This window comes from Oenanthe melanoleuca, chromosome 6 (genome assembly GCF_029582105.1).
Source record: "Oenanthe melanoleuca isolate GR-GAL-2019-014 chromosome 6, OMel1.0, whole genome shotgun sequence".
Classification (NCBI taxonomy): domain Eukaryota; kingdom Metazoa; phylum Chordata; class Aves; order Passeriformes; family Muscicapidae; genus Oenanthe; species Oenanthe melanoleuca.
In genome coordinates, this window is record NC_079340.1 from 23,857,719 (window position 1) to 23,878,209 (window position 20,491).

General features: G+C 40.6%; 1 protein-coding gene across 2 annotated transcripts in view; it reads left to right on the top strand.

Moving 5' to 3' along the window:
* Positions 1-20,491, top strand: part of CFAP58 (cilia and flagella associated protein 58) — a 115,237-nt gene that overhangs the window by 41,336 nt on the left and 53,410 nt on the right. The window contains exons 16-18 of one of the 2 annotated variants that reach the window (XM_056494915.1): positions 7,955-8,074; positions 9,557-9,690; positions 13,860-14,132. The exons of the other annotated variant lie outside the window; for it this stretch is intronic. Of the exons in view, the coding sequence (XP_056350890.1) occupies positions 7,955-8,074; positions 9,557-9,690; positions 13,860-13,980 (375 nt within the window). The 3' untranslated portion in view covers positions 13,981-14,132. Of the gene's footprint in view, positions 1-7,954; positions 8,075-9,556; positions 9,691-13,859; positions 14,133-20,491 lie in introns of those variants that run through there. 2 annotated transcript variants of the gene reach the window in all.

Genomic DNA, 20,491 nt, shown 5'->3' on the forward strand with positions numbered 1-20,491 from the left:
GGTCATCAGATCCCATCTCTCCTCATCATGCAAGATTGTTTTAATTACACAAGTACTATCCTTCATAGATGAGTACCAAGCATCGTTTTGTGTCTTGCATTCTAATACATGTACTCCCAGTCCTTGAAGTTTAGCATGCCTGAAGGGGTTGTTGTCTTCAGGTACACTATGGCTTATTGTGAGTTTTCTCCCACATTTGTAACCTCCTGCTGTAGTACAGGCTTGCTATTTCTGAAAAGCAAGGAGCAGGTGGTCATGGGGGACTGAGTTTCATTCCTGTGTGTCTTCAAGGAGCTGTAGTGAACTTTGTGAACTTTAGTGAACTTCAGTGAACATTGGTAATTCATGTAACAATTCTTTGTGTTCAGAACTCTTGTAGAAGGAGAAGAGGTTCACTGCTCTGGCTGGAAGCAGTTTTTCAGCATGTACAATTAAGATTTAATATTATTCAGATACTGAAACAAGGATGCCATATAAGAACCTAAGACACAGGACTGTCATCTGTAATCTGCATCAGCAAAACAGAGACAGTAATCAACAAAGTATTTTATTCAAATACATTATGTTTGGTTTGAACCCAGAATCCTGAGCATAGATATCTTGTCTCATTAGATTGAAAATATTTTGTAAAATGACCCAATCCTAAAGTTCATAGTCAGAATTGCCCTTAACTTCCACATTAGTTTGCTAGAATAAAGCTTGGATTAAAAGTTTAGGATTTGTTCCAGTAAATAACAAATAACTGAAAACAGTCTTGTTTACTCCTTATTCCTGTGTTCAGCATGTATCTGAGAAGGAAATAAATCTGCTGTGCACCCCAGGGTAAAGTATATTAATCAACCAGTTATCTTGTTAAGGGAAAATAAATGACTCGCTGTGCTGACTGAATACGTTGCAGCACACAGACTTTGCAGTGCTGGAGCAATCCAATACTGACTGTCAGCCATCCAGAATCTGCTGGAGAAGCTGAAATACTGGAGGAGTGCAGCAGCAGTGCAGCAATAAATTCAGAACCCATATTCTATAGGGTGGCCTAGAGCTAGAGGTATATCTTTAGTATTCACCTTTTGGCAGGTGTTCTTGTGTTAAGATGAGGGGTGTCTTGCTCTTCCCTCAGCAGCAAGATGTGGACAATCTACAGCATCCCAGTCAGTGATGGGTTATCATCTTGTATGACAGTTGCAACAACAGAAAAACCCCACAAAAAAAAAAAGTCATTCCACAGGGACAGACTGGATTTGTTATATTTCACTTCTCTTATTTTCATTCTTACTGTGAATAGTGCTGTTGTTGAGGGAACACATGGAGAAAGATGCTGCAGCTGTTAAAGGAAGGCAGGCAGAGTCACTGTGGCTGGTTGGGTTTTTTTAGAAGGCTGGTTTAAAATGGGACATAGGAGGACACAAGCTAGTGTAGAAAGAACCCCATTTCTCCACTCCTCTCTTGAGACATGCAGAGATGTCCTGGTGAGTGCACAGGAGCCATGAACCTCAGCAGGGAGAGCCTCTGCCAGGTGGGGTGCAGCAGTCAGCCAATTGCTGCACCTCTTGGAGGCTCAGAGCTCAAGGCTTCCCATGCCTGTCTAAGTAGATGCAGCTGTAATCTTAAACAGGGGATGGGACACTTGAGCACAGCAACTGTCTTTACATGGACATTAGGATTCACTGTCATTTCCCTTCCTTTAGTCCTGTGTCTGTTTCTTTGAATTTTAAGGAGCAGGCAAGGGGAACTGAAACAGAACTCCTTGAAGAATAGCAGAGGCTCAGCTGCAATTACAGTGAGTCTGAAGGAAGCCATGCATTAAAACATTCATGATTTCAGAATTGCTGTGTGTGTTTCTCAGATGTACTGTTATTTCTTAATAGGCTCCAAAGTGTAACAGGAGACTAGTCTTTCTTCCCTGAGGTACTTGACGTATGCAGGGGAACTCTGCTGTCCTGTCAAAAAGATGTATGTAGGCTTTCCTGCCTTGTTGGACAGGTATTGTAGATTTAAGTGGTGGCTTGACTTTGAGATAGCTGTTCAGAGGTAGCAGTTCCAGAACACCAAAGGACTTGAAGCAAAGTGCTCTCATCTTTCAGGGAAATCTAAAGATCTAAGTCAAGCAGGTGACTAAAGAGATGTAGGTGCCTAACTTAAAAATAGATGTTTCTAGAAGGAGCTCTGCAATCTCTCTGACCCTTCAAGGTCATCTGTCAGATCAGTCTGAGGTGAGAACAGAAGCTGGGTCTACTGGGAGTCCTCATCCCAAGCTGTCACCTGCAGGAACAGCTAATCATTATCAACAGAGCTGTGATAATTCTTCTTTGGTTAATCTAAAATTTAAAAAATCTAAATGGCTATTGAAAAACTAAAATACATGCTGTTACACTGACATTAAAATACAGAGATTGTAAGTCAAATAGTCTAGATCTGAAGAGGAGACTTAAGTTTTTTTTTCTTTGAACTCTGTATAAAGTAATTATTGTACAGTAAAAGGTTCCCCATAATTTTCTTTGTGGACTTATTCACAGAAACCTTGTTGATAAGATTTTTATCAGCCTCTGATCTCCTCCAGGTCACTTTAAGACAAGCTGCTACTAGAATGAGAAACAAAGGTTTGTTTAGAGCTCTCTTCAACCCAACTGTCAAGCTGCAGGCACTGTGAAAATAGTTGGAATATTTACATCAATCCATGCCAGGGGTAATTCTCACCTTCAAGGAACAGCTCCCTTTCATGTGTGTATGTGTGTGTGTTTCTGCTCACACATATAGAACAGGAGATAATTAATTGATAATCTTCTGCTATATAAAGTAGAAACATTATAATTAAATGAGCTACTCTGAGTAATGATTTTATAAACTCTTGTGTAATATCAATAGCAAAAAGGGTACTGCAGCTGTTATTTCAGCAAGACACATCCATGATATTTTCTCTGGATGGAATGTTAACCTTGTGTCTCAGAGTTTAGAAGCTGAAAGGAGAACAGTATATGTAAGTTATTTGTTTGTTCATTGGAAAAAAGTTGTTTTCCTACACTCTTATCAGGGAAGATCTGATAGTAATAGTTCCTAGCAATAATAATAAAAATAAGTTGCAGTTGCACTCCAGGTGGAAATGTTCATACTTTGTTGTTCCTGGAAGAAGGTGATACTGCAGCATTCAGCTCTTGCTGTTGAAAAAAACAGTCAAGGGTGAAGACCTTACAAGGTGCTCCAAGGTGTTTTTTCCTCTCATTAACTGTTTTGAAAATGCCAGTCAATTTGGTGCAGCTTGCTCTGTGCCAAAGGAAACAGATTTGCTCTTGAAAAGCATTATTATCGACTGGAGAAATAAGTTACAAGACAAGTTTGAGTGGTGCAAATTTCACCAAAGATGAGATTATCCCATTATTTCCCTCAAGCTGGTGATTTTCACAGGAAAACCCAAAATACCTAATGCAGCGTGTTAGTGTTGCCTCACTGTGAAAAGCCCTCAGTGTCCTCTTTCAAACATAATTAATTTATCCAATAAAAAACCTCACATTGGATAGTTAATGAAGTGTCTAGGTGATAATGAAAACAGGAGCTCTTCTAGGGAACTGCATCCTTGCAAGGGTGTTTGCTGATGAATGTGGAATAGACAGGAAAGAGCAGGAGCTTTTGGAAAGTGTTTATTGAGAAAGTTTATACTGCACATTTCTCATAGTGCTGGAGGCAACTTTCTTCTGTTATTATAAAATTTGTGAAGGTCACCATATGCTAATTTCTTTTCTTTACCTCATAAAACTTTTAAAGATAGATGTCCTGAACCAACAACTACTGCTAGATATACACAGTAACAAATAAATGTAGGGCTTATACAGCTAAAATGACTATGACTAGATATGTAGTCTGTATATGTATTTAATCCAGATTTCTGTGTCCTGTTTAACACTTATGAAGAGGAATCACCACCCCTAAGGATGCTCTGCTGCTGCATGGCATCATAAACAAAATGCCTCTGGAGTTCAGCACAGCACTGACATTTAGGTTATAGTGCCAATAAACAAGAAACTCCCTGTGGCACGTTGACTGACTTGTTATCCCCAGCAAAGCCATGAGGAACTGTAGAGTGCTTGCACAGTTACTGTATTGCTTTCTCCACCTTACTAATTAAAATAAAGATTTCTGTTTAGGTCAAATGTTTTAGGGACTGCTGCCATACACTACATTGCACATTTTTGCACTACATCTTTGTCTTGTTTTTTCTTTAGTTCAGTTGCTGGAGACAGGAACTGACGTAAGTTAAATTTACTCTGATGCAATGATGCAAAGTCTTTTTTTTTTGTAATTCATTTGATAGAAAGCTTTTGGTGCATAATAGGATTTTTGTGGGTCTGCTGGAGAAGACTATTGGGATGCTGCTATGGCAGGTAAATTTGTTGAATTATCTGTTTGGAAAGAAGCTGATAAAAATGAGGAAGCTGGGACTGCAGGACCTATTTCTGCTGTGAATATATCTTCATTAACTGTATGGTCATCCATCCTCTCTGGTTCAGAAAACAACCCTGGGCTAACTAACAAAATATGCCATTTCCTGGTGTCATGGTGAGGGGGAAGGTTAACACAAAATGGGGTCACATCTTTAGAGCTCTATTCCAGCCTAGGACTGGTGAATGCTTCCCACTCCCTGTCAATGGCTGTGAATGCCTTTCTGTCACTTTGGGAGTGTATGTGATGTACTGATGGTCTTTCTCACATGGAAAAACAAATGGGGCTGTGCTGGTCAGCAGCAATAGCTTCTTTTGAAGTAGGATCTTGCTGGGAAAAGTGATTCTTCTTGCTGAAGATAGAGCCAACTTGTGACCACCTAATCCTGGACATTCAACTGAAATTTGCCAAATGCTATCCAGTCTTCTGCAGAAGAAAATAATTTTTTCTCAGTTTGCTGTAGAGCAAGCAGTCCAGGAGAACTACAGAATATGGCTGGGACAGCCCCTGGTTAAATTTAGGGGAAAGCACCACTTACTTGCCCACCCTCCCTCTCCAAATTAGTGGGTAAGAGACTTAGGGATGAAGAAAATTGCTGTCATAGCTGAGCCTAAGACAGACCTGTGAGCTCCTTGGAGATCCCCTGGGAAACAAATCTAAGACAGGAAGGGCTGTTCTAAAAATAGTGTGCAATTTTATTTGCAGAATTTTTACAGCAGGTATCCCCAGAGGTGCTGAAATTCTCTTTGGAATGCCTGAAATTTAACTGTAATCCTCAGCTTGAGTGTCCCAATGTGCCCTATATACACAAAATAAATGTGCCATCATCTCTCCACCATCATCTTGGCTTACTTTGTGTCATAAACCACTGGAGCTCGTTATATGTTGTGGGCTCAGTCCTACAGTCAAACATCAAAATTCCACGGGAATTTCATGGTGGAAGGATCCCATAAAAAGCTTTGTTACTGTCCTAGACCTGATCTGAACACAGGTGCATTACTCTTATCAGTGAAGGCTTAACAGTGTGAATTTACAGAGATATCATGGATCTTCCTTCACCTCAAGAAGAAGAGTTATGCTTTGCAGTGTGTTTGTGACTCTAAGTTCCTTGGTCTCAAAACCTCAGACCTGTGGTAAGATGTGTGTTGGGATGTCAGCCTGGTGTGAGGATGGAGGGAAATGTGAGGGGAGTTTGGGACGAGCCAAAGAAACCCAGTCATAATGGATTCACTTAATCTATTACAGAAAACAGTTTTTCTTTATGAATTTGTGGTGATAAGGGTTTCTTTGGTAATTTCTTATTTGTTGTATGTAGAGATGGAAGCACCTGCATGTGCACCTTGTGACTCACATAGAGTTACTCTTGTGGTTGCTATTTTCAAATTAATTGAAATTAATTTATTTCTTTTTAATTTCTGTGTCAGATCCTGGGGTAAAATTTCAGAAATTGTAGACATTTCTGTGAAATTTTGTAGAAATTTTTGTGAAACCTGTGGATACAAGCTTCTGCTGAGGAGGAAAGAAGTATCCAGGGTTTTCTTTCAATGTTTTGCTGACATATGGTGCTTCTAACCCAGTGACAAATTAATTGACCTGATGTAAAAGAGATGGACAGTGCTTAGCAAAGAAGGACAGGATAGGCATTATAAGACATCTGGTTCTGCCTCTGTTGGGTTATGGATACAATATACATTGGACACCTAACGAGTCTCTGCTGCATAAAATAGATTCTCCTTACAATAGAATTGCATGCTTTGTCTCTAAATGAGGTTTTTATACACATCATTGCACAGTGTTTGAAGAGCTTGGTTGGCTCTTGTAGAGGGTAGGGAGAGAAAAAAATGGAAAACAATTGCACTTAAGACCTTCAGTCTATTGATTTCGCCATATTTATCCAAATTACCATTACACTATTAAAAAATACAAATATATGACACATTCAGGGTTGAAATGTTAATATTGACTGGCCAGGTTTTGATGAGGTGGATTTTTTCTTTTGCTGTTCTTTTCACCTTTCAGTAAGATCTTCTTTCCTTAGAAGGAAAAGCTGGTAGTGAAAATACCACTATGAAGTGGCATAATAACTCTCTACTCAGATTGAATTATCAATTTAGTATTTGCTGCTATGAAAACCTCAGCCTGAGTCTCAGGAGGTTTTGATTTTTCCAGAGAAGAACTGTGAACAGTTTCATTTATAAGGAACTCTTCCACAGTGATCTGCATAGTTTAAGGACAATGCTTGCAAAAGTAAGGCATGATTTGAAGTGATTCCATTTTGGGTCCCGACTTGTGACTGTTGTAGTGCATAGTTTTCAGAAAATTATGAGGTCTAAAAACTCCAGACTCCTTATGCTCTTGAAGACTGGACACATAAAATTTTACATCTTCAAAATAGCAAATCACTTCTGCAAACCCTGGCTCAGCCACTGGGAAAGACCAGATGTAACAATTCTAGATGATTTAATGGCACCATTTCCCAGATCAACATACAAATTCTATGGTAAAAGTTGTAGAGAGAGCTTATAAAAAAGACAGTTAAAGGGGCTTTGTCAAATCCAGTGTAAATAATCACCTATCCTACCTTCTTCTTGGCATTTTGTCTTCCTCAGTTACATCTTTTGTCTGATAGTGTCCTTTTTAATTCCAGTTTTCAATGTACCAGAAAAGGATATGTTCTTACTAAATAATATTATCTAATGATCAGAGTTTTTCAGGGTAGATAGTAAAACCATTGTAATGTGCAAAACTATGAAGGTGGCTTTTTTCAGAGCTTTATTCCTTGGACTAAAGTACACTCTCAAGAAAACCCAGTATAGAAAGCTGTAAGTGGGTCCATGGTGTGGCTTCTTTTCAGGCATGGCAATATCCAACTCCCACAAGTATTACTGTTTCAACATAAAGGATGACATATGACAAAGAAAAATTACTTGTAATTGTGCTAGTCATAATTGTTGCTGTTTATAATTTCTTTCCTTCTCCCAGAGCCCCAGCAGTTAAACTGAAAGGTTATATTTATATAAATCTGTGTGTGTGTGTGTGTGTGTACATGTGCTTTGTAGGATTTTCTTTGGAAGAAGTTACTCTTTTGTACAGACCTTTGCTGACATTTCTATTGCTAGCTCACATCCTGTTGGGTGAAGCTCTGATCCTTAATATAAGGCAATGTGACTCATAAGAAGAAAGATTGCAATAAGCAAGTTTCTAGTGTTTCTAGTGTTTAATTTCCCAGCCATACTCTTTCAGTAACTGCTGAGGTAGAGAGTGCTTGCTGGTGATGGTGTTCAAGAGCATTTCATTGTGGTTTGAAGTAGCTGCATGTTTATCTTAATGAGCTCTCCCATTGCTATCACAACAACTTTAAATACCTTATGGCTAGTGAGGGAAGCCTGACACACAGGCAGATTTGTTTCTCCAAACACCTTCCTGACTGAGTAGCAATTTTCAGTGAGGTTGATTTCCGCTCAGGCTGTGCTGCTGCCATAGCAGTTCAGTAAGAGCTGTGTTGCCCCTGTCTGTTCCCCAGGAGAAGGAGAAGCTGTACGTGGAGCTGCGGCGCATGCTGGCCCGGCAGCCTGGCCCCGAAGCCACGGAGCAGCTGCAGCAGTACCGCAACATCCTGCGGGACAAGACCAAGCAGATCAAAGTAAGGGGCGCCCGGGTCCCTGGGAGGGGCTGCAGGGAGATCTGCAGTCAGCAGTGTGCCTGCCCCAGTGTATTAGACCAGGAAAGCCAGGCTATCACAGCATCTTCTCAAGGGACAGCACAGAGCAGCAAACAAACTTCTCTTTGCGCACTGTGCTACTTTATTTCATTAAAATAGAGAAAAAGTCTTATTTCAATATGAATTAGTTGCACAATGCTGCAAATAGGTTTTTTGCACGGGCATTCTGGGGTACTGCCAGCTTTTAATTTACCTTATTCTCCTTCCCTTTATTTTAAACTGTTAATATCTTTAAGAAGCAAATCAAAACCATTTTGCTTTCTTTTTAACAAACTAGTGGGTATATACTGAGAATCCAGTCTTATGCTATTGTTATTTCTCTTGCCATGTGTACATGTATATTTAGATTTGCAGATTTTGTGGAGATGACAGAAGGAACCTGTTCTAACCCCATCAGTCAGAGGGAGGAGTTCCTGCTTGCAAAAGAATCTTTTAGAAAAATCTAAAAGCGTAATATTAAAAAACTAGTCTTTGATAGAATTCCACGATATTCTATGAATAAGCTGATCTTCTCTTATTCTTGCCTGCATGAGAGATCAGTCTCCCCAGGAGTTCATCTACTTCTGCAGCTCCTCTCTCTGTTGAAGTCATCATCCCCTGTTCACTGCATCATAATCAGGTCTATACTAACCACGAGGAAAAAATGCAGGAGCAGATGGGCCCTTAGGAAACAAAGAGGCTGTTATGCAAATCTTAGCTTTCCATGGAGAAGAAAAACAATGTAGAAAATGTAAAATAGAAGCCAAAGTTTAGCTAAACTGAACGTGATTTGAAGTTCTCCATACGGTCCTTATTTGTCCTTAATGCAGTCAATTGCTACTTTGTCTTTCAGGCACAGTGTGCTGTGGCACGATGGTGTGCATGTCATTTTGGGGTGCCAGGTCAAGCTATTACCCTTTTGAAAGAAAGAATGTGCACTATACATGTGCCTCCTTTTTAAAAATTTTACTGATTCACATGAAAGTGGCTTTGTATTCATATTTACAGTGCCTGCTACTACTTTGACTGTGTGGATTACTCCACTTAACAGTGTATCCCTGTGAATAAACTCCATTATTATCAAGTAATTCCCTGATTTATTAAGACCTTAGTTTTGGATTTTTGCCCAGCTTTATGTCCCAGAAATTAGGAGCTAATGTATCTATTAATGCCATTCCCATAAATCTTGGAGCATATTTTACATGTTGTATTACGGTTAAATGGCATAACCTTTATTTTGTAAGACACTTTTAGGTGAGCAGAGGTGAGACCAAATGAAACATCAAGATGGAAAAAGAATTGTGGTAGAAAAGGATCATGTCTTACATCATCAAATATAAAAGGAGAAAGTGCTTGTAAAAGTACTCACTTTTGTGTAAGTGAAGCATCATCTCCCATTTCTGCTGTTTGTGTTTTGTTTCTTAGGTTTTGTCCTCAGAACTGAGTGTGTGTGAAACACAGAGCAAAGAATACAAACATGAAATTGAAAGACTTAACAATGAGCTTCTGGAAGTGAAAAAGAAATATCTGGCTCAGAAACGAAAGGAGCAGCAGAGGAAGTATGAGAAAACGACAGTTTTGTCTACACAACTTTCTGCACAAACTAGATTTTTGTTTTAGACCCTTTTGATCTGAATGTGGCCAAATTTGACTGAGGTGATACAGTTTTCTTGCCTAATTTTCCTGAATGCTAATTTTCCTCCATGTTACTTCAGTCTGGTCTGGATTTACCATGATCTATGGCCAGGACAAGAACATCCATCAGAGATGTTGCTGAACACGTTCTGCAGTCCAGTTAAATTATTCATACCAATGAGATGGTGCCCAGAGAACACAGATTAGTGTCTTGTCTCTGACATCAAAGCATGGAATTATAGAACAGTTTGGATTGGAAGGGACATTTAAAAGCCATCTAGTCCAACCCCCCAGTGATGAGCAGGGACATCTCCAACCAGATGAGGTGCTCAGAGCCCCAACCTGACCCTTAATGTTTCTGTGATGGGGCATCTCCCACCTCTCTGGGCAACTTGGGCTAGTCTTTCACCACCCTCATAACAGAAAATTCCCTTCTTATATCTAGTCTAAATCTACCCTCTTTTAGATAAAAACCCTTATCCCTGGTTCTATTGCAACAGGATTTCTGGGCTGTGAGTGCACATGGCTGGCTCATGTCCAGCCTCTCACCCACAGCACCCCCAGGTCCTTCTGGGCAGGGCTGCTCTCCATCTGTTCATCCCTCAGCCTGGATTGATGCCAGGGGTTGCCCTGACTCAGGTGCAGCACCCAGCACTTGGTCTTGTGGAACCTCAAGAGGTTCCCAAGGGCCCATTTCTTGAACTTATACAGGTCCCTCTGGATGGCATCCCATCCCTCAGGTGAGTCAACTGCCCACTCAGTTTGCTGTCATTCAAAAACTTGCTGAGGGTGCTGAGAGTGGGCTTGACTTAACGAGAAACTTCTAGATTTCTGCAGTCAGATGATGTGATCTCTTACCAAGATTTTCTGTGTGCACAGGAAGCCTTTTGTCTTTCCACTCATTTCCATCCTCAGCCTATGCCTTCCTCACACACTAAAGACAACAGTTCTTTACTGCTGCTGAACATAATTCAAAGTTGCCTTTATAATTTCTTCCTTAATCCCTTTTCAGATAGCAAACTACTTGATGACTAAATTAGCAAAATAATCAGTGATAAACAGCGACTTTTGTCCATCTGCAAATTGCATAATGTTACCTTAATGTTTGGAATTAGCAACAATTGTGCAATGCTAATGGCCTTTCTGGAGCTTTAGGATCAATATGTGAGGCTACCATAATGCCTGATAATCTGTTTCCAGCAGTTAAATGTCTCCTCTGCAGTAGATTTGATGTTTCTATTTCAGACTCTGGCATCATGTCTTTCTGTTCATAAAATGAACCCACATTTGTTGTTATATCTCACCTAGAAGTAATTCCTGTCACAGGCTCCACTTGTTAAGGTACATAATTACTTTAAAATGAAACAAAAATACTATGTGAGTTGATGGTGGCTGAACTGGGGCATGTTATACAGTGAAAGGAAATTCATACTGGAAGTCATTTAGTGCTGGATACACTGTTTATAGGTTCAAGATAAATACCTGCCACTGGGACAGCAGTCAGGTTGTTCTTTTGGGCAGGCATGTCTGTAGTCTGATGAGCATTGGTGCCTTTGTGACATCTGTGTTTTAGAAGCACATTCAGTTACTGTTAGTGGTGCTCCTGCAGGCTGGCATCACTTGTGGCCCCACCACAGCTTCAGAAGGCAGCAGCACTGTGCTGCCAGCCCTGGCTTGCTCCTCTCCTGTCTTGTGGCAGCTGATGGGTGGTGCTGGGCTTTGCCCTCCTCTCCCCTCATTGCTTTGTACCCCAGTCAAGCCTGTTGGACTGCATCCTGTTTTGAAGAACACAGAGGCACAACTGGGCAGATAACTGCAACTTCTAGGCTGTGCTTTGTGTTGGCAAGGGAAAACCTTGTGCAGCCCTGCCTCTCCAGCCTGCCAGTTGTGCAAGACACATCTCTGGCTTTCTACAGTAGAAAGAACCTGTTGTGCAGTCATATTCTTCCCCAAGGAGTCCTCCTCCCTGCCATTCCACAGCACTTCTGCCTCAGGCAGGGCTGGACACACAGGGCTGCCTGCTGTGTGGATGCTGGCCAAAGAGCCAGGGCCTTTTGATTCACAGAATCTCAGATTTCTCCAACTCCCAGCTGACAGAAAACCACTGACTTGATTCTCTACCTTGCTGGCTAATGTTAACATCATGTCTGAAATAAATGTAGCTGGCTCTGCTAATAAAAAAAAGGATCCTACAGGACGATAGCATTAACAACATTATTGACTACCCTGGTATGAAAGAGACTTAATACTCTCAGGTAATGTTACACAAAGTTATCATCTAAAGCTTTTATTGATTTGCACAAGATAGCTTTGAGTTGTGATTTAACATCTTGGTTCTGAATAAATGCCGCTCTGCATGTGATGCTGAAGGAATATAGTGACAGCGGGAATTTAACTTTGTTTTGTGTTAAAAATGAAAATTCGATGTTTAAGGTTTTGATTGTGAATTTGAAATCTTCCTTTTCAGCTCTCTGATTCTGAATGTTGCTTTTCCCAGTTGTGTTAGCCATTCTTTTTCTATCTCTTCCTTTTTTTAACTTCAGCTTCTTGAACCCTTCCTTCATCACTATTTTCCTAGTTGCTCCTAGCACCAGGATCCCATTTTGATCTTGATAAGCATTTGTGAGAAAATATGAAGCTTAAATCCACACCAGAGACCTAATCCAGCAGTCCTGTATATGTAAATACCTGCACTGGGGGATGTCAATAGTAACTGGGAGCTTTTGCATGTGGCTGGTTGCACATTAATTCTGCATAATATATTATAGTATTCAGTTGCATAGAATTTTCCATACTGATAAGCACATCTGTTTGTTGTCTCCATGGGAGCATGAGGAAAAAATGAGCATGGATTCTGGATCATTTTCTCTCCCTAGACTTGGAAACCCAATAGTGAGATGGGATAAGCCATCTAAAATACAGAATGTTAGTTTTTAGTGCTGTCAGCTGGTATATCTATTAGACCTACATTGATACAATTAAAAGCAGTTATAAATGGTTTGCATTGTTAAGTTCATCTGTGCTGTCTTTTGACTATTCTCCTACCTCTGTATGGATCAAATTTGGAAAAGGATGCTTAACTAGAAATCTGACACAGTTTCTCTGAACTTCTTCCTATCCTTGCAGTTGTTTAGGGGCAAATAGAGAAGTAATAATTCCAGAAGTGTTTTCTTTCCCCTTACTGGGGACTGAGCAAAGATACTCATGTGACAAGGCTAGATTTTGTATAAGTGTTGTTTCACTCACGTTTGTGTCTCAATCTCAGTGACTGTGAAAGGAAATAATAGTACTGACCTTCTTTATAAAGCTTTGAGACTTCTGCTGTTATTATAAACTAGAACTTCATAAAGCTCCATTTGATTAACCTTAAGTATCTCAGGACCTCTCTCTGAAGCATCCAGGTATAGCACAGTGAGCTTGGAATATTGCCCTTCAGCTTTGTAGTGCTCTGCTTACCTCCCCAACTTTGTGAGAGTGGAACCAGCTAACCCTCATTCCCTCCTCTTAAGGCCATCAAATTCAAGACCTGCTGGATTCTCAGATGGAGCAGCTCCCTGGGGCTGTCAGTGCACCTACAGCACACTGCTAGTTTTCTGCAAATGTCACAGACAGGGCAATTATCACTGGAACTTTGTTAACATGTGAAGACAGATAGCACCAAATAGTCATTAAAATTCAACAAAGGAAAGAAAACCTCCCCATTGTGCCTTTGATGAATGTAGCTGTTTGTTTGAAAACAGGCATATTCCAGCTAGAGCAGGATGGTGATTAGAAATCTGAAGTCACGGAGCTCATGTACATACTTGCTCTAATGAGGTGCTCTGACCATTCTGGGGAGTAGCACAAAGAAAGCTCATTTATTTCTAATTTTTAATAATTCCAAACCCTATCAGTAGTTTTGTAATTAGATCCAAACAGACACCTAGTCTTGGAGGTTTAGCCTAATCAGGCTTTAATCAACACTTTTTAAATGATCTCTTGATATGTGGTTGCATCAAAGAAACTCTGGAGGACACAGATTTCCTTAGTTTGTAAACATCTCTGGGCTGCAGAATGAAATATGAATTTTCTGTTCCTTTGTTTCTATTTAAAGGGAGAAGGAGCGATCCAGCATTGATATGAGGATGAAATTGCCACCCCTCAAGATTGATGTACCTCACTTCAACATAGGGGACCTTCCTTTAAGCAAACCCATTCCCAAAATTGCAGTCTAGGAATGTACTCATCTAGTTACATTCCTGTTCCCAGTTTCTTGTTTGAGAAACTAATTTTGAAAGAGATTCAGAATCTACTGAAATCACTGTATCACCTTTAGGAAAAATTTGTATATTGTATATAATAAAATACATTTTTACACTGGAATTACATTTTATATTGCATTTATATTTTGTACATTTAATACTGGAATTAACATAGCTCTTTTTACAAACTGTGCACCAAGTCTGCTCATTTGATGCCAGCAGACTCCTGCATGGATGTAATGGATAGTAGAGATATTTCTTCTTCAATATCGTGTCTCTATTTAGCACTGTAACACCACAAAATGCCTTAATATGTAGTTATTTCTCTTTTATCTACCTCACTTATCTTCTGACTCAAAGCACCTGAAAGAAATGAGAATACAGAAAAGAAGAAAAATTAATAGGCTGATGTTTCAAGCCCTGCTGAGCAAGTGCAAAATTAACAAGTCTTCACTTAGATGTACACATGTAGCAGTTCTCTGTGTGGGTAGTGTATAATAGGGTTTATGCAGTGTTTGCTACAGTTGTTAGGAAGATCAAGGAAGTTTGTGGCCACAATGTACATTATTAAGAGCACGATTGTGTTTACTCTGGTAGATACAAAGTGACATAATTATGTCTGTTCAATTGGGGGGACTGTGCGTGCTCAATGGGACATGCTGTTCTCCCACACAAATCCTTCCAAGCGATTAAAACTTGCACTCAAAACACAGCAAACTTTACACTTTAATTTCTAGACACTCGGGCATTTTTGTAACTTTCAGAAATTGTTTTTGTAATACAGCAGGAGCCCTCCAACCTTTCTAGCCAAAAGAGATTTAATTACCATTCATTAACAAGTGAAATAACAAAGTCACGGCATGAGGTGCTGAAGTATAGAAAACTTTCAAGCTGTAAAATAAAATGTTTTGAAACTGATTTGAACGTGGAAGTTTTTTTCCCTGCCTGGGGGATAAAAATACTTGTCCAAAGAGATATGCTGATAAATATTTCACATCTAGAAAAAAAAAAAAAAAGCCCAAAAAATCTCTTTGCAAAGATTTTGTCTTTTTCTTTGGTAGAATACATAATTAAATATTAAAGCTACTGTGGGAAAATTTAATGAAAGTGTTTAATTCAAAGGAATCAAGTTAAATACGACAGGGATCTACTTTGCTTTTACACTGGGGACCAGAACACTTAGTCATCAGATCCATTGTATTTTTCTTTTGTCCCCAAAATAGCTATTATTGCTTCTTTCATTGTCAAGTACATTATGCTAAAGTTATCATTTTAGGGCAGTCATGCTGTCAGAATAGTGTCTTTTGTGTATCTGACATGTCCTTATAGATAGAATAATTGACAATAACTGACATGGGCACTTGAGTCTGATGGAATCCCAAGTAGGATTTACTGAAGCTTTTAGAAGTTGGTATTTGCTAAGGTCCTGACTACCCAGCCTGGAGCTGGATTCTGCTGTGCTTACACTGGCAAGTAATTTGTATTGAAAGAAATCATCAAAGACACATTTATTAATTCACATGAACTAGAGGCACAGTTAGACTCCTAGCACACGGTCACTGTAGAGAAGCTGCTGATGTATTACACTCTAAAATGTACAGTATGCCCCCTAACTCATCCAGAGAGAATCCTAATCTGTCTACATCTCCCACAAAATCATTTAGGTTGGGAAACACCTCCAAGATCATCCAGTCCCACCTTTGGCTGAACACCAGCATGTCAACTAAGCCAGGGCACTAAGTGCAGTGTCCAGTGGTTTCTTGAACAACTCTTGAGCAGATGATGGCTCCACCACCTCCCTGGGCATCCTGCTTCAATGCTTAACCACCCTTTCAGTGAAGAAATTCTTCCTGATGTCCAACCTGAGCCTCCCATGGGCACAGCTTGAGGCCATGTCCTCTTGTCCTGTCACTTGTTATCTGGGAGAAGAGTCTGAGCCCCAGCTTCTCTCAGGTACAACCCCTTCAAGGGAGTTGTAGAATGATAAGGTCACTCCTGAGCCTTCTTTTCAGCAGGCTGAGCCCCTCCAGCTCCTTCAGCAACTCATGGTAGGACTGTCTAGACCCTTTCCCAGCTCCATTACCCTTCTCTGAACACACTTCAGCCACTCAATGTCTTTCTGGGTGAGGGACCCAGAACTGGACACAGCACCTGAGGTGTGTCCTCACCAGTGTGGCCTCTCTGTGTCTCTGTTTGTTATCAGGGTTTAGGAGACAAATTGTCTCAGTGGTCAGAGGAAAGGAGGGGAAGCAGGGCAGATGGAATTTGCTCCCTACTTTCATGTACTGTTATGAGTACAGTAGTAAAATGGATACTTTTTTATTTAGTTGTACTTAATAGTAGCTTCTATTGCATGAGTAAGAAGCTTTTCTGTAAATTATTCTTGACTTAAGTTTTTCCAGTCTTTTAAATGGTTGGGATAGCATTTGCACTAAGGACTTGTAAAGGTAAATTCTCTCACATTGAAAAGGTAGCTAGTGTTCTAGATTTTAAAAAAATTAAATATATAAGGGACTGCAAAATAATGTGATTTTCTCATACAACATGTTCCTCCAGCCTAAAGAGCTGGGAATTGAATACAGTAAATTTCACCTACAAAGTGAAAAAAGAAGCTTTTTACTTGTTCATCTACAATTTCAGGCATCAAGATGTGAATGTGTTGGCTACTATATTCAGTTTTATTGCATTATTTACTTACTACCACAGGAACTAATTTCACAGGTTAATTCAGAAAAGAAGAGAAAAAAAAGACAAGAAAATATAGCCATCAAATTATTGCCAGTAACTCTCAGCATAATCAGGAATGGAATAACTGCAGCCAGCTTAATTTATAGTGCTAGAGAGTGAAAACCATTTCTGAGTTCATATAATAGAACGGATTAAAGCACACCAAATCCCTTCCCCCCTGGTCTATAAAAGTCAGGGAGCTTGAAAAATGGCTCTGGATGTCTGTGAAGCCAGCTGATGCTGAGGTGCTTTTAGTGCTGAAGGGTTTGGCTTGCGCAGCAGGGAGAGGCAGAGCGCTAATGAGAATATCGTTTGTTCACTCGCTGCTGCATTGTGAGCAGCAGCTCTGAAGTGCTTCTCCAACTTTTGTTGCAGAAAAATGTTAATTGAATTCCAGTCTGTGCAAGATGCAGCAAGTGTATCTTTAACTTCTTGTTCCTGTAAAGGTATGTGAAAAGATGGAGGTAAAGGGCTATGATCCATGGCACTTAAGTTAGAGGAAATCTTTCTTCACTTTAATTGCTTTGGATTGGAGCTTGCACAGTAAATCTATCCTGGGGCCTTATTTTAGTGAGCAAAGGATGTAATATTGCTCACTTTCAGAGCTCTTGCAGTATATAGATAATATTTTAAGTAATTTCCTATCAAACTTAAGCTCTGTCTGATCTTGTTTGGCAGGTCTGTGTTCAGTGTATTTCATGAGCAGGACACAAAAAAGACACCATACACTGAACTATCAAGTTCAAATGTGGGACCATGACCTTCTGCAATCACCTGTCAGCTGTGAAAGAGAGCACAAGAATCCAGTCCTTAATTTACCCTTGTTTTGTGAATCTGGAGCAGCAGGAACACATACTGCACACCCAGTAACACTGCTGCTGTAAATCTGGAACCCTTTGACACAGCTCAGACCCTGTTGTGCTGAGATCTACAAACCCCAGGGCAGGCTGGGGAGGCAGAGAGAAGGGCTGAGAACTTGGCACACTGAGAGTTTTACCCATGGCACAGAGCATGGGCTTTGCTGGGAAGGGAGCAGCAGGTGCTGGGCTCTGGGGCACTGATGGGTCTTGAGGGCCCTGCTCAGCTCCTCCTGGGCACATTTTACAAGCTCAGCCCTGCAGCTGAGCTCCTTCTGCTTTCCTGTCCTTTGGGGAGCCACTGGTGCCTGCTGTGCCCTGACAGGAGCAACTTCGGGGCTGACTCCTGTGTGCTGTCCAACACCAAGCTGCCCACAGGATGAGGAGGGATGGATTGCACTGCCAGAAAAGGGATCTGTGGGTCTAGAAAGCTCAGCTGAACAAGGTGAAAGGTTTTCTCCCAGAGCCTTCAAACAAGGAACTGCTCCAGAGGTGTCCAGCTGCAGGTGGGCTGTCAATTATGGTGTGAGTCCACAGAGCCAGGTCTCAGGCTGCTGGTTGGTATTTGTGTTTAGTGTGACACTCTTGTGTCCTTAAAAAGTTGCAAGACAGAGCAGAGACAGATCCCCTTGCCTTATTCTCTGTTGCCCATGTGAGGTTAACAGAGGGAAGAGGTAGCAGGGGAATCAAAAAGAGAAGTTGGGCAGCAAAAGCGTCTCTGAAACGTTAATGACTCTTCCTGAAAATTGGCCCATCCCAACTATCTTTACCCAAATTAGAGTCTCTAAATCATGTATATTTGTATTTAGGCACTTTAGCAATTGAGTATTATTTTCCTAGCTGGTGGTTCAGCTGTTGTGCCATCTCCTCTAGCAGAGTGTATTTTTAGTGTGTTTAGTGCATTTCTAAAAGCAGACACTTGATTGTGATGTTCTTTCTCTTCCCCATTTGGGTGCTTTGTGAGCAGCCCCACATAGATCAGTAACTTGTGCTGCTCAGCATACAGAAAGATTCAGGATCTCATCCCCTGGGCTTGTTTGAGAGCTCTGCTTTCCAAAGGAGAGCTGAAACTGTGCCTGTAGCATCTGTGGGTGAGAGGGAGCAGGGCAGACCTGTAGGGCATGCTGCAAGTGGCTGAGGACAAAGCAGCTGCTGCCCCTCCAAGCCTTTTACCCTTCAGCTTGCTTTCTCCTGAAGTGGAGCAGCTGTGAAGGTTTACTGAAACCTTTAGTCCCTCTGCAGACCTCAGTAGGTTTATAAACCTATAAAACTCACCATAGTGTATAGAATCACTTAGATAAATTGGAATTTTTACTATTCTTGGTGGTGGTGGTGTTTTGATTTTTCTTTTTTGTTTTTGTTTTGTGGGGTTTTTGTTGTTGGTGTTTTGTTTGGTTTTTTGTTTGTTTTTCTTTGGTTTTGGACTTGGTTTCTTTTGTGGTGGGGTCTTCAGTTTACCCAAGACCCAGAAAGCAAAAAAAAAAAAAAGTGCAAAAGTTGTTTTGAAGGATGTTATATTTGCAAGATGGATCTCAACAGATCAGAGTTTCCTCCCAAGGTGGCCAAGTGCCTCCCTTTCTGGTGGTGGGCACTTTAACATTCCCAGGTGTGAAGTGGATATAAAAACTACGATTTCAGCCAGTCTAAACTGATTTAAACTTCACAGTGCTTCACAGCAAGAGCCATTTCTCAGGGCTTTTCTTGGCAGAAGACTAAGCAGTAATTTAAAGCCATTTTAATCTGAAATGAGAATCTCTACATGGGGTTTGAATGCACTTCAAGTGAAGTATGTATTTGCAACTTTTGTTGATCCCTCTTAATTTTCCAAGTGTCCCTGTAGAAACAAAGAATGTTTGTGTAGTGGCAAAATGCAGTGATAGCTCAGACTTATTGAGAACCACAGGATGATAAAAGCAAAAGTACTAAGTGAGTGGTATATTTGGCAACAGCCCTGGGATGTAGCTGCTTAACCATTCTTTCCTACAAAAAATATAAAGGCACTGATCAACGTGACCTCCTGTCTCCCCTCCCCATGAACACCCTGAAATTCAATCTATAGAGTGTTTCTGGAGGAAAGATGCATGTTTTTTTGAAAAAAATAAATAAAAAATTTTAGAGTGCTGTGCCCAGCTTCTGCCAAAAGCACAGTTTTCCAGGATTGCTTTGACATTCATGTGATCCTGCCCAAAGCTATTCTGTGGCAGCTGAGCTGCAGGAACTGACCACAGGTACTTAGCTGTCCCCAATTGCAGAGTAAAATGTGTTTACTTAAACCATCTTTGGCACTTCAAATGAAAAGGTGCCCAAAGTAGCAGTGTGAGTGAGCTGGTTTTACTTTGCAGTCAGGGCAGGCTATGAGCAAACACGTGAGGGGTGCTACCCAAAGAGTGGTAACTCACAAATTTGGTAAAATCCTTGGAAAGGTTTGGTTTTGCTCTGTAACAGCTGTGCCTCTCTGCAGCCCCCTTTGATGAAAAATGATCCTTGTGATGTGGCTGAATGACAGGACAAACTCTGGGAAATAAATATTCTTTCTTCTGAGCCCCCAACTGAGCTACCTCCTCCTGTGCAATTTCTGTGCTATTGTTCAGAGATATTCCCTCTTGGCCAGTTAGGAAAACTCATCACTGGAATTTTATTTTAACTGAGTGTACACAAGTCTTCAGAAATTGCCAAGTCCCTTGCTGATTCAGGTGCTGTAGAGGAAAAAGACAAGCAGACCTGAAATGTCTTGGACCAGGCTTCTCTAACAGCTCTGCATTGATTTATTTGCTCAGTGGTGAGCTATTTGCTAACTCCTGATGCTTGCAGCTCTCCTGACTTTGCAGCAGCTTTGCTAGTCAGCTTCTCTTGCCAAAGTTACCTTCAGAATTCCTTAGAGCAACTCTGTTGTGGCTTGG